Genomic DNA, 15,200 nt, shown 5'->3' on the forward strand with positions numbered 1-15,200 from the left:
TACACACACATAAATGCTCTCTCTCACATACATACGTCACACATGCTTTTCTCGCTTGTTTTTTTTTTCCATGCTGAATTTGCCTTTTGTGGACACCCCTCATTTCTATAGACCCTAGCGGTCACGTATACATAGAGAGGGTTGTTTGTCCATTATAACGCGCCAGCATGTCATACTTTTGTTCCTATACGAACGAAGCATATAATCGCTTAACCACTGGCATATTCATTTGCTGTTTTTTGGTCTGGCAAGCACTATTGCATTTCATGCGCCTTTTGCTTCGCACGTGTATTGCCTTGTTTTTTGCAACACGTTTGCGTTAGCCTAATTCTTTTCCCGACTCATAGACGTCGGATGTTCAAATGCGCTGCGCCGATTTATAGGCGTAATTATTTTTCCCTTAGACCGCTGTTGGTCACGTAAATTAACAGAAAATTATCTGTGTCGCGCATCACACCAGCATGTTTGCACTTTTGCCTTTTGTGTTACTAGCGATCTTCTGTCACTTCCATTTCCTCTCCTGCAGCAATTGATTTAACTGCCATTTCGCAGGATCAACTACCTTTAGAGAAGTTGGATTTTAATTTCGCCTAGGTACATTAACTGTGAGTTTTGCTTTTTCCTCCGCTTCTTTCAGCGGAAGGGTTTATACTTTTGTGACGTATACACTTTCATGCATGCACTCTTGATTTTTGCTCATTGAGTATTTTTTCTCTTTTTCCTTTAGTAAATTTCTTGTGTATGTTATAAATTTTGCCATTATATTATTGTGTGCTATTTGGTTATCTGGTGTCCACCTTGAGTTTTGCAGTCACTACAATAAGTTTCCTTTCGTGCGTACGCACTGGAGGGGAGCCTGTAGTGATCCGACAACGGCGCGCGCTCGCGCACCGCCCATTTGTATTTCGCGCGTGTTGATGCCTTTACCAAGGCACAGAAAGGAAGGCCCTCTCGCGCATGCGCGAACCACCGGTAGCACGACCCTATTGCCTACGTAGCAGTTAGCGAGGCAAGGGGGTCGTAAGACGTTGACTACCAGCGTCCAGTCCTCGGTGACTTGGGAACCAGCGATTGAAGGCGACGGTCACGCGTATATTCTCTCTCCGTCAGGGCTTGATTCTAGCAGCAGTCGGCCGAAATACCTTTAACCAAATTGTTGCCGACCACATTTCAACTTCCCTGTTCGACGCCATTTTGACCCCTTTCTGTTTTTGGGCTGGACATTGTAAATATTACAATCTATTAACTTATAGCGGTGCGCGCCCGAACCTAGGACATCAGATAACACACTTATTGTTATTGTTTACCAAGAAAGAGAATAAAGTAGTTATATGTATATTTTACGTCTGCGTCCTGTTGTTTCTGACTAGTAGAATTCTGGATTATTTAAGTAACGGCTAGTGAGAGATTGCTTTGTGCACCCCAAAAGTCCACGAGGATACACAACTCACACGAAGTTCGTTACAGTAGTTTGGGGGTCCTTGTGTGTCAGTGTTTTCCTTTTTTGTTTTTGTGTCGGAGGGGAGTGGGTGGGTCTGCTGCCGGGAGAGGGAGGTTGAGGTGTGGATGGGATGGGTGTGGGTTTGATTCGCTTTCTTTGAGTTCTATTCTCTACAGTTTTCCATGATACATCATCATCTTTCACCTCCTCCGTTGGTACATCCTTTTCTACTGTTACTTCCTGTATTCTTTCTTGGTTCCTCTCCATTGGTGAAAGGCAGTCCGCTCTAATGTGGCTCTCTAGGCAACATTTGAGGCATCGAGGGATTCTGCCCTCCATCATGACTCTCAATACTCTATCTCCGACCGTTATCGTCTCTACCATTTTTTTCTAGGCTCTCCAGCATCTGTCCCTTCCAGTTCATATCTTCTGTTTTAGTGACTTGGAGGATATTTTGTTCTCATTGCCTAGGAGAACAGCAGCCGCTACTTAAGTCACTCCAATTTCAGGTGGAATTCCTTCTACCCTCACCCTGGAAGCTATCCTTTCAAGGTACGTGAGTAGAAGCACCACATTTTCTGTTCTCAATGGGGTCGCCGAAATTCGCTTTGCCTTAGCTGCTTCTCTGTTTCCCCTGGCAAGATATGTTATATCCTGCCAGATAGGTCTTAGTGCTTTTTCTATATTTTCTATTGCCATTACTTCTATTTTCATTTCCTCAATGGAATAGACCTTGTAGATGATAGTCTTCTCTTGTATTCCTTCTAAAATTCCTTGGAGTGGTGACACTTCTACATCACCACAACGCAGCATTATCCTCTAATTCTTTGTTTGTTAGGTCGACTTCTTTATTTTCTACTTCCGTGGCACTTGAGTAGCTCTTGTTTTTGTCCATTTTCCGCCTATCTCCTTAATTGCATTCACTAGTTCCTCCTCCGAAGAAGACAGCCTCGAAGAGCTGTAATCTTTATACAGCATCATTCTAGCTGCTTCAAGGCAGCACAGAACAGTTGACAAAAGTGTTCAAGGAACACTACAACAATTAAACAACTGTAAATCAAACAACAATGTAACGCCAGCAAATAATACAACTTTAACTCACCAAATATTACTCTACAACGACTGACTGTTTGACTCTATACCACTTGGTCACGTGGGAAGGAAAATACCATTTTCATTACACCTACACTGGTGACTGTAACCCCCTTTTGCAAGTAATGTTCCAGTATAGTCTCTTTTGCGTCTCAAAATCTGTTAGCATCACTTTATGCGAAAGGTTGAGTCTCGAATTTCTTTTTTGCTACGATTCCAGGTTTTGGATTTTTGCTCAAAGTGAAGGACCCAGGTCTCAACTCCTGTGACTATTCTCTCCAAAAAAAAAGCGTCGTCTTCATCGTTGTAGCGGTCGAATTAAGCCGTTACAGATCTCCACACAACAGAGCTGATGCACTTCGGTAAGTTCTCTTGGCATCCATCTTGCCTAGACTTTATGAAAACAAAATTTGTCGTGGGCGGTTTCGTATCTAGAACCTTGACTGATTTGCAGAGAATATTTTACCTCATCGATGGTCACAACTGATGCTGATACCAATTCTTTCTTTATCCCCTAGATAGTGAGTTGTCAAACCACTTTGTCCTAGAAATGCAGATTGAAATTTCTATCTCTTTCTAATGTCACTACTGTATGAATACTAATATCAACAACACTATGCGACCTACATTGATCAATAACAACCCAATCTCCAGTTGCCAAATAAAAACGTTCTCCATTCGATATTTTTGTATGTATACATTATATAATTTAAGGTCTAAGGAGGATGGCTCTTGCACATTTTTACTTTTTACTTTTTACATTTTAGTTTTTGTATTTTCATTTTCCGTTTTTCGTTTCCCGCTTTTTACTTTCTGCGTTTTCTATATGCTGACTTTTTAGCCTCTTTTTTTTTCGTGTTTCTTCTATTCAATTTGTTTTTAGTTCGTTAGGATATGTGGTTTGTGCCTGAAGAATATGTTTGAGTATTTCTTAATATATGGAACTATAAGTAGCACTTAAAGACATACACACACACACACACATATATATATATAAAACTGTAGTTGTGTGAGTGTCTGTCCCCTTCGATTTAGATTCCTAACTACTCCCACATTTTGCGCTGTAGTTTAACCGAATTCGGGTATCTTATAGTCGTGATTCATATCGAGCCCGTCTGAGTATTAGCGCGCGTCTACGATGAGTCTGCGATTTTAAAAATAATTTAACATCCTTTTTTATTCCATTTTAATGCATAATTTTTCGTGTGTCGATGGCGGCAGAGTTGGCGTCCACGCTTACAGCTGCACCTGTTTGCTTCTCCCCCTTCTTCCCTCCCTCGTGAAGCTGTGGGGAAGGGAGTGTAAGGAAATCAACGTCGTAAAGCGTTGTCAAGGAGACCAGCGTTCTTTTAGAACAACGACTTCATGGCTTGAAGACACCAAAACAGAAATGGCTAAGAAAGCCCGAATTGGCATCTATAAGGGAAGTAACTCGCTAAAAATGCTTATATAGTTATTTCCCTTACAAACCCGAGCAACGCCGGGCGATACTGCTAGTATATATATATATATATACATGTATATATATAATGGAAGATGCATTAAATACTGCAAACCGTACACGGAGGACAGACACAGAAGGACCCCGATTCTTCATCAGTTATCGACCAAAATACTAATACTCAGTTTCATGCCTTTAACGATAAGACTGCCGACTTCATAAAGCGGCGGCACCCGCAAAACAGATATCTGTTGAGATGTTTTGGAAGAATAACATGTAATAACCTAACGATATGTCTATTTTTACTCCAGTGACGAGATTTTGCCCAATAAAATGTTTTAATTACTAGAATTTAATTCTTTTGGGCAAAATCGAAACAGCTGTGGGAGAACATGTCGAATTTTCGCAGTTAATAAATTATATTAATGCTAGTTTTCCATTTTCTGGATTTTAATTTGAATATTTATAAACCAAGATTTATATTTAAACCTGTCATTTTAGAAATATTACTATTCACAACAAAATAATAGGTTAACAAACCAGTAATTCATTGGATATTTTCTATCCCTTAAGGTGGTTATTTTAACCGCTATTTCAATTGATATATATATATATATATGCTATATTTTGGGCTGGTCGTTTATTGTTTCTTGCTAAATAAACACATACACTATATATTCGTTCTCACTATATATTCGTTCTTCACTTGTTTATTATTGTTGTTATTTTATGTCCATTACACACCTGTGGCCACTTCAGCGACTCATATAAGGAATCTTGAAAAACAAATACATAAACATGAATATATGTGTGTGTGTGTGTGTGTGTGTGTGTGTCATTTATTGTTTAATTGTTTTAGTCATTAGAGTACAGCCATACTGGGTCACTGCCTTGAAGAATTTTAGTCGAACGAATCGACCCCTGTACTTATTTGTATTTTCTAAATCTGGCACTTATGCATTCGGTTTCTCTTTGCCAAACCACTAAGTTACGGTGGTGTAATCAAACCAAGCTTATTGTGAAGCAGTGGTGTGTGTGTATGTGTGTGTGTGTGTATGGGGTCAAACACGCACGCGCGCGCACATGCACACACACGTATTTATATTGGTAGAGATAGAAATATTGCTATATATTTGAGGATATTATGACCAACAGCCAAGAGTGTGGACCAACTGATCCTAAAATACACAGTGTTTATGTTTATGTAACCAGCTGACATCTAAAAAGTAGACCAAGAACACGGATTCACTTCAATAGTAGACCATAAAAATATAATGACCAACAAGTTGGCTGTGATATTAACACGGCTGGCCAATGGAACTGACCAGTAGAAAAAGAACGACAATTTTGAGTCAATCTAAACACACTTGACCACCCACTAGAAACAGATGGATACATTAGATGATATATTCATTGTCATAGGTATATTTGGATACATGATGGTTAAAGTTACTGCAACTGGATTAAGTTAAGAATAAATAACAAAAGGAACGAACATCTCAAAGAATTGGCTTTGTCATTTGACATGTACGACTGGTCAAACACACTTGCCTCTATGCTACTTCCATTATACAAAACTTCATAAAGGAGAAAACTTTTTGTTAAGAAAAGTTTGCAATTGCAATTGTTCTGTTCAGTGAGATAGATTTTTAAAGGCGAAATAGATCTTACCTTGCAGAGACCATTTACACAAATATGATCTGATGTTGGGAAACAGATGCTTCCATCGGGAACACCACTTACAATTCGGGCATAAAAACTGAATCCAACTGGTCGACAAGAGATTGTGCACCTATCTCGAGCTATAAAAACAGAAATAAAAAATTAGAGAAAAAAAGTTCAACTATGTACAAATAAATTGTTTGTTATTATCTACTTAAAATATTCGACTTTTATTATAAAACCTGCTGAAGATGTCAGCAACCAAAAAATCCATTTGACAGGATTCAGCATATTCACTGGCATTTCTAGAATACTTCAACTTTTAGAATACTATTTCCATACTAACTTTACTGCTATATAATGTAGTGTGAGGAATAAGGTGGTTAAGCTGAATTCATTTCAGCACAAGCAACCACCCAGAAACATAGTATGAAGGATATTCAAGTGCATGCTGCAAGCAATAGCAGAAATAGCAAACTGAACATTTCTGATGTCCAGTTCCCTATCCAATGATGTCACTTATTCAAGTTAAATTAAATTTGGAATTTGAATTAGATTACTATGAATTTTGGTGATATAAATGAGTAACAAAAAACCACAACAAAAAGTATTTTTTTTATAGGCAACAATAGTTTCAGATGCTTTCGCCGAAAGGTAATCATGGCTGTTTGTTACTGACAGAAAGAAAAAAAATGACAAACCTAGAGAAATACACTTCACTCTCTGTATTTAGAATATGGAACTACTGCCAAGTTCTACATTCCGATGACATCATTTACGGCCCAGTGGTGTGTTTTTTTTAAACATTGTCTATAAGGAGACAGTTTTAGCAATAAAGGTCTTTTGACATTTGGGTTTTCCCAAACGCATTTAGCATAATAGTACACCCCTATACTGCAATAATCGCTTCTGGGTATACTTCTAATTAACAACATACGGAAGTTGGACAAAATAATGGAATCACCTTAACATTTCAAACAAATTTATTCTAATGTAGGGTAGGACCGCCTTTGGCAGTAATTACACCTTGAATTCTACGAGGTATGGACTCGTACAAAGTTTGAATCGTTTCCAAAGGAATTTTTCCCATTCTTCAGCTAAAACAGTCTCCAGTTCTTGTAGCGATAATGGTGGAAGAGATCGAATTCTTACTAGTTTTTCTAAAATGCACCATAAATGTTCAATAATATTGAGATCTGGAGACTGTGATGGCGAAATAAAACGTTCAACTTTTCTAGAATGTTCCTCGTGCCATTCAGTAACAAGTTTAGCTGTGTGAATTGGTGCATTATCATCCTGAAAGATTGCGTTTCCCCCCAGAAACAGTTCCGCGACCATAGGATGAATTTGATCAGATAAAATGCTTAAATAGTCTTGACTATTAATTCTGCCATGAAGGGAAACCATTGAGCAGGCGGATTTCCAAGATTATGACAGATCCTCCTCCATGTTTAACAGTTGGAAGAAGGCAGTCTGGACCAAATGCTTCTTTTGTCTGTCTCTACACGTATATTCGGCCGGTGGTCGGAAATAATGCATCAGGCGAAATGCTTAGCATTTTGCCTTTCATCCTTTCGGGGTCGATAAATTAAATACCAGTTGCGTACTGGAGTCGATCTAATCGACTGGTCCCCTCCCCCAAAATTTCGTGCCTTTTGCCTAGAGTAGTAAAAGAATATATCATTTAAAGATTGTGATTTCAGTACTAGGCTGATTATTATGTATCCGTTATAATACTTTCATGAAGACAACTGGGTTGTGAGTTCTAATTTCTGCTGGCAAAATGTTTGACCAAAGTTTCGAATTGCTTTATTGCTAAAGATTTAACAATCAACTTGAATATCTTTGCGACAATTAGAGCAGAGTTAATGGCGTGAAGAGATATTTTAAAGATTTAAGTAAAAATCGATGACTATGCCTATTTATCTAACGTATTAAACAACTTTTAGTCACAGCAGGAAAAGCAACACCTATGACTGTTTACAGGATCTTCGAGACTGACATGAGGACAAAGGCAAGTTGTCCCCGAACCACAGAATTTGCCCGAATATCTTTCACAGACTAAACTCCACTAAATACACTGTAGCAGTTGTTTGCGGTGTTAAATTAGGAGACAACAAAGTGGATTACTCAAAATGGCACACAATGGCAAAGTTGTAGTGTTAAATTGGGTAACATCGGAGTGATCTCTAATAAAGATACTCTGGAACACAGTTATGGTGTTAAACTGGGTGATAATAGAGTGGACTCCATTAAAGTTATCCAAGAATCAAGAGACAATGCTAAAATGAGTGACGACGAAATCAACCTTCCTAAGCGTACCACAGGAGAAGGTGATGTTAAAGTGACAAAAAAGCAAACTCTGCAAAAAGTAATGAAGTTCAAGGTTGTGATGTTAAACTAGATGACAATAAAATAGACTCCAATGAAGATTGGAACAATCTTGTGGTGTTACATTAGGTGACGAAAGAGTGGGCTCCACAACTGGTACCCCAGGACAAGGTTGTAGTGTTAAACTGAGAAACAACAGAGGGATGCTACTAAAAGGTGATGGCGTTAAACTGAGTAACAACAAAGCATGCCCCATTAAATCTAACACAGGTGATGGTAGTGGTGTTAATACAAGTGACGAAAGAGTAGGCTCTAGCAAAGGTGTCCAGAACAAGGTGGTGGTATTAAAAACTGGATGACAAAAAAGGTGACTCCACTAAAATCATCCCAGGACAGGATTGTGGTGCTGAATTGAATGACAACGGAGTGGACTCTACTATATGTACCCCAGGACGAGGTGGTGATATTAAATTGTACAAGAAATGAGATTCTGTTAAAGGTACCTTAGGACAACGTGGTGATGTCAAACTATGAAAACAGGTGACTGTTAAAATTAACCAAAGACAAGGTTGTGATGTTAAAATGGGTGATAACGGTGGATTCCACTAAAGATAAACCCGGACAAGCTAGCGGTGTTAAACCGAGTGACAATAGAGTGGACTTTATTAAAGTTACCCTCAGAACAAGGAGGTGGTTGGTATTAAACTGGGTTACAATAGAGGTGACTCCAATAAAAGCACCCCAGGACAAGATTGTGATGTTAAACTGGGTGGCAACAGAGGTAAATCTGCCGAAGGTACCCCAAGATAGAGTGATGGTCAAATAGATGACAAGAGAGTGTAGGTCACTAAAAGTAACCAAGGACAATGTAGAGGTGTGAAACTGGGTGACAAGAGAGTGGACTTCCCTAAAGTTACACTTGAACAAGGTGGAGACACTGACAACATAGTGGACTCAATTAAATTGTTCCACCGGATAAGCTGGCACTCTTAACGAGTGGGACAACAGATTTAGTGTACCATCCGAAAAGTTCAAGTATAAAGAACCTGTTTTGGTGGTGAATCCAATTTTTAGTCATATACCATTTGATTTTGTTCCCAAAATAAATTTTTTAGTTTTAAAAAAGTTGTCCAGAAACTAAATCAAATGTCAAATGCCATATTTTGTTCGGCTAGTTCAGCACCAATACAAAGAAAGACATGCACTTAAATAATACTCAATGTCAAATTTCTCACGGTCAAATCATTTTCTTGACAAAGTACAAACATTTTAAGACATATGGAACCATAAATTTAATTAAAACTTCCCCTCTAAACAGGTTCAACTACCAACGTAGTGTTCACAGTAGTCATATCAGTTGAGTTTAATTCACAACTGACGGTAACTTTAGATTATACATATAAAACCAATCGTAATCTCAGCTCTTTCATACCGATTGCTGTTTTCTGTTTCTACGTGGTCTGGCAGAGAAAACTAATAAAACTTCACAGGCTCTGATCTTTTAAGTGTATTTCGAATTTCCTGTTGTACTTACTGAGATTTAAAAAGGCAAAAAAAAAAAAAAAGAGAAAAAGAAAGAAAAAATAGAATTCACTTGGCTGAATGAGATCTTAAGTATTTTATCGACAAACCAATATTTTATGTCCGATTCAGTAAATTCTTTAACTGTACGCCAAAGGACTTTAAAATATAATGAAAAATACTGACGACACATTTCTTTTGTGTCTCAAAGGTAAAAATGCCACTGTAGACACCCTAATAGTACACCAGCTAAAGACACACACACACTCACATACTATCATAAATGTATTTCAATTGTTAGCACGCCGAACAAAATGCTTAGACGCATTTCGTCTGTCTTTACATTCTGAGCTCAAACTCTGCTGAAACCGAGGCTGCCTTTCATCAAATCGGGGTCAATAAAATAAATACCAGTTGCTCACTGAGGTCGATATAATGGCTTCCTTCCTTCCCTGATATTGCAAGTCATGTGCCAAGATTAGAAACCATCATTAATTGTATTTCAGTTATTATATATTCCAGAATGCTCTGATTTTATCACCTCTAACCTCTGATATATTAACCGTTGTACGTCCTAACATATACGGCATGGTATTTACTTATGATATATCATATCAAACCATATAGACCAAATTTACTAAATCCTTAATCAAAAGAAAAACAATCTTCGCTGATTGGTGCTCCAGAGTACCTTCTAGGACAGTGGGTGCTCGAGTACCTGGCCCCAGTGTATCCATTGTCCGAGGTGGGCAAGTCTTCACCTACTGCCTTCACTCACCGATCCTCTTTCTTGTTCCTGACATTGGTATTTCTCCCTTTCTAGGTGCTGTAGTTGCCACGTCCTAGCAGTCATTAACAGACTACTCCAACAATATCCTGGTTGTTTCAAGTATGTCTCCGCTTCCTTCCCAACTTCGTGGGGCTTTCCACTTTCTGCTGTACTTCAAGGATTTATTGACGTATCTCTATTGCTTCTACCCGAGATATGCCAAAACCGTAATATAGAAATAGCTACCACAGTTTGAGTATGATGCCATAGTGGAAGCACAATACGCTGAGCTTTCCAAGTAGCTGCCCTCAGCTAGTTGTCTAACTGGGTTTTAGTATTTTCGGCATTGCCAGTATCCTAAAGGAAATTAACGTAATTTTTCCTAAGGCATCAGACTGAGTGCTGAAGATGTCAGTCGTCAGCTTCGCGTTGAGGATATTCAAGCTCCGAGATTTTGCTGGATTTAACTTCATGTATGACCATGTAGCCATCTTTTCCAGCGAGCTCAATGTTCGCCATACCCCTTTGGTTGATAGTGTCATAACCATTATGTCGTCCATGCAAGCCCTGAAAACTGGATTTCTTGTACCTTCGTCAGTTTCTGGACCTCTTGACTGTTTCCTTTTCATCACTAGCGGTTTCATAGCCGCCACAAATAAGACCACTGAAATTGTGCACCTTGCCATTATGCCATTTGCCAGTCTCTGCTATTTGGTTTTGAAATTTACCATAATGAACCTAACCCTCAGCGAATCCATTTGGGACATTATGAGTCTGTCTACTTCAATTGATACTTAGTAGTACTCAAATGCACGTTGGAGTAGGTGGTGGGACACGCTTGAGTATGCTTTGGCAAGATCGAAAGGCTATGATGGTGCAAAAGATCTTTCCTTCAACGTCTAAAAGAGAGATTTCTAGAAAATGGTCAAGTCCTGTAGAGTGTTTTTTTCTTTTGGAACAAAACAACCCTCAGCAAGATTTCATGTAGCTTGAAGATATTTCAACATGAATATGTGGACACTTTATTTTAACAATCAACACCTGTGCACTAAGATATTTGTACAGCACCATGCTATAAGGTAATATTAAAATCATCAGGTATTAGAAAAGATTGTTAAGTTTTTTTATTCGGAGTGATCTTGTACTAGATAAGCTGGTTTCACCATGTTTAAAGAGCACAAGTCTACCCACCACTTCTAATAATCCTATAGTACATTCGTTAACTATCTCAAGTATTTCTGTATCCCCACACACTGTTGCTTGGTAACCGTTGACATTATACTTGGTTCAACCGACTTTATAACTGAATCGTTAAAGATGAGTCGCAGCACTTGTTCTGTTCTTTTTATTTCTTTTTTTCTTTTTCATCTCGGTGAGATTTGAACACACAAGCTATGAGTTCAAATCCCACCGAGGTAAACTTTACCTTTCATTAGGTCTGGTGGAATCGTACTAAGCTCAAAGACTGTTAAAGCCTACTTAGATGTTAGACCTACTCCATCGCCCGGTATAACAATACTGCCTGGGACTTTTCGTGCATTTAGTCAATCCACTCTGCTGCAAACATTCCACCAAAGTCTTTAGTTTGAATATGCATCATTTCTTCTCTCCCACCGGTAGCCTTATAAAAGGCCACTGCAATTTCTGCTTTGCTGAAAGAGGAAAAGGGTCATGTTTTTATCATGCTGGATCCCACGTAACTCACTTCATTTGGCTACCCTGCCGATAATGACGTTTCAGTTGTCATAGGCTCAACCTGGTTCTGCTAGTTTATATATTTCCACGGAAGGGTCCTGACCAATTTCGTTCTCAAATTACTCTATTAAAGTTAATGATACAACTTGGCCGTCCACTCGTGACCGAGGAAGACCATTGCTGACCTTCAGGAACATTGTGCGCTCTAGGACTAACTTATATTTTGCATTTGCAGCTCCGTTGGTGGTGAATGAGCGCTGCTCTTGACAAGTATACATGGCTGAAAACATTGCAAACCAAGTTTTCCCCAGTCACTATACGAGCCGTGCGCTTTCGAGCGACACGCTTAAGTTCTTCATGCAGAATACGTGATCTCTCAAAAGTGTTAACCCCACTCCTTAACCTGCTTCCTCCATCTGTGGGGATGACAGGCATTGCTGTCCCAATCAGTCTCCTGCATATCACAGTCTTTTAATGAGAATTTGACACAGGCCTTAAATTGCAGCCTTGGTTTCTGCCAGGATCTCTTTCCATTCACAAGTTTCCCATATAGCATCTGTTTAGGGATCCTGGTATCTTTCATTCTAATAAGGTGTCCAGTCTAACGTAACCGGCGCTTGTGCACCATCGCCTCAATGCTCAAGATATCAGCTGTCCTCAGGACCTATGAGTCTGGAGTTTTTAAGGTCCAGCCAACATTCAGAATACGTCTGAGACATCACTGATGAAAGAGTTGAAGGACCCTTACATGACGTTTGTAAAGGGTCCATGTTTCACATAAGTAAGGAACAATGTCAGTACACATGCACGGTACACAGAAATTTTTGTTTGCTTTGTGATGCCATGCAAGGACCAGACACAAGAGTGAAGAGACCGGAAGGAATCAGTTGCTTTCTGTAGCCTGAAAGATATTTCATCATCCAGGGAGCAAGAACGGCTGAGTGAGCTGTCCAAGCAGACAAACTTGTCTACCACTTTCAGAATTGTTTCTTCAAACAAGATAGCTGGTTCCACATATGGATTTCCTGGTGCAGGCTGAAACAATACAACAATCTTGTCCAGGCTAATGCTGAGTCCAAATGCCTTGCAAGAAGCAGAAATACGATCCATAAGTATCTGTATGTCATCCATTGTATGAGTGACTAAGTCACAGTCATATGCATAAAGGAGATCACGAATAAGAGACTAGAAAACTTTTGAATTAGCAGCAAATCGGCGCAGATTAAAGAGGCTGACAAAAGATCGAAATGTGACACATATTCCCAGAGAGCTAACCTTAGCAAAAGCATGAATAAAAGCAGCAACAAAGTACAAAGAAAAGAGAGCTGGGGAAAGGATGTCACCCTGCTTGACACCATTCTCTACAGGAATGGGTCTCACCATGCCACCACCAACACTGACCCAAGCCCCCATCCCATCATGAAATGATTTAATTATAGATACAAAGTGATCCGGACATTCAAGTTTGCCAAGTTTGCCATAGCAAGGTCCTATTCACAGTATCAAAGGCTTTCGTTAAATCAATGAATACCCGGACAAGATCCATATTCTGCTCATAGCACTTCTCCTGCATATGTCTGGCTGTGAAAATCATATCCATTGTGCCTTTACCAGATCGGAAGCTACATTGAGATTCAGACTGGGCATCATTTACGAGACATCCATTCAGGCGGGTAAGAGGAATATTTGCCAAAACCTTGCCAGCAGTTGATAGTAGAGCAATATCTCTGTAGTTACTACACATTGTTCTGGATCCTTTTCCTTTATAGAGAGGGAGAATAATTACATCCTTCCAGTCATTAGGCATTGAAACATCTATCCAGACTGCACTAATAAGTTCATGAAGGGACTGTATGATGTAATCACCACCAAATCGCAAAACCTCAGCACAAATTCCATCCTTTCCAGGTGCCCTACCAAGATTCAATTTACTTGTTGATGCCATTACTTCATCTATTGAGGGCGTAGAATTTAAGCAGGCAATGATAGGTCTTTGTTGCATAGTATCAATCACTGTTTCATCGGAGTTCAGAGAAGTGTTCGATCTAGCGACCTGTGATTTCTGTTGATTTAGTAAGTAGAGTGGAAAACACTTTGGGAGCTGATAGACTTGCTTTCACTCTAATTATCATCCAGAACTTTGCTTGCACCAGACTGTGGTCTGTCCAATATTCCGATCCATAAAAGTACTTGACATTACAAATGTCATAGATGTCACGCTTGCGGATGATGACATAATCCAGCAAGTGTCAGACTTTGGACATTGGATGCATCCTCGTTATTGTGTGATCACCTTAGTGCATAAAATGAGTGCTTGCGATGTAAAATCCATGTTCATCGCAAAGCTCCAGCAGCATGAGACCATTGCTATTAATTTTCCCTACCGGAAAACATCCTAGAGAGTTCTATGTTTCCCAGTCTGTTCCAACCCTGGCATTGAAATCCCCGAGTAGAATGACTTCATCAGAATTGGGAATTTTCCTAAGTATGGCTCTCAGCTGGGTATAAGAAATAGCTTTATCTTCATCACAACTAGTCAAAATAGGTGCATGGGCACTTATTAGAGTAACAAATCGCCCACCTTTCAGATGCAATTGTAGAATCATTAGACGTTCATTTATAGGGACAGGAAGCTCCTCCAGCTTCTTAAGGATATCAGATCGAACTGCAAAACCAACACTAGCCTCTACACGCTCCCCTTTCTGCATCCCCCTTATACCACCTTCCTTCCAAAAAGATGTGTCTACCTCCTACTTCCTCAAGCTGACCATCACCTTCTAAACGTGTCTCTGAAAGTGCAGCTATATCAGTGTTATAACGGTTCAGCTCGCGAACAACAAGTGCAGTGCGTCTTTCAGGCCTACTATCACTCTTGTTATCCAACAGAGTGCGCACATTCCAACATGAAATGCTCAAGTTCCTCCCAGATTTTGCAAATAAAATCTCTTTGCTTTTCGAATGCAGGGTGGACATGCGCTAAACTGACCAGATATAGAAAGACAAGCAAATTTTGGTTCACCTTTTCTAGAACCTCTCCGGCCTCCGGGTGAGCAGTGCCCTCGGTGAATCTTGAAGCCTGAAAGGATTAGGCTCCGTCAGGGGCCTGCAAAAAACTTGAGGTAGAACGGAAACCGAATTAAACTGTTATAAATAATACATGTAACTCCTGCTAAATGTATTGAATGTCCTCTTATTCGTTTGTCCACTCACTCACTCATGTGTGTGTGTGTGTGTGTGTGTGTGTGTGT

At 39.5% G+C, this 15,200-nt stretch overlaps 1 protein-coding gene across 4 annotated transcripts in view; it reads right to left on the bottom strand.

Moving 5' to 3' along the window:
* Window positions 1–15,200, bottom strand: part of LOC115217863 (ADAMTS-like protein 4) — a 442,200-nt gene that overhangs the window by 142,084 nt on the left and 284,916 nt on the right. For all 4 annotated transcript variants that reach the window (XM_036508060.1, XM_029787575.2, XM_036508062.1 and 1 more), the window contains one exon: window positions 5,646–5,776. In XM_036508060.1, coding sequence (XP_036363953.1) covers window positions 5,646–5,776 — 131 coding nt within the window. The remainder of the gene's footprint in view (window positions 1–5,645; window positions 5,777–15,200) is intronic.

The sequence above is a fragment of the Octopus sinensis genome, linkage group LG12, assembly GCF_006345805.1.
Source record: "Octopus sinensis linkage group LG12, ASM634580v1, whole genome shotgun sequence".
In the NCBI taxonomy this organism is placed as follows: Eukaryota; Metazoa; Mollusca; class Cephalopoda; order Octopoda; family Octopodidae; genus Octopus; species Octopus sinensis.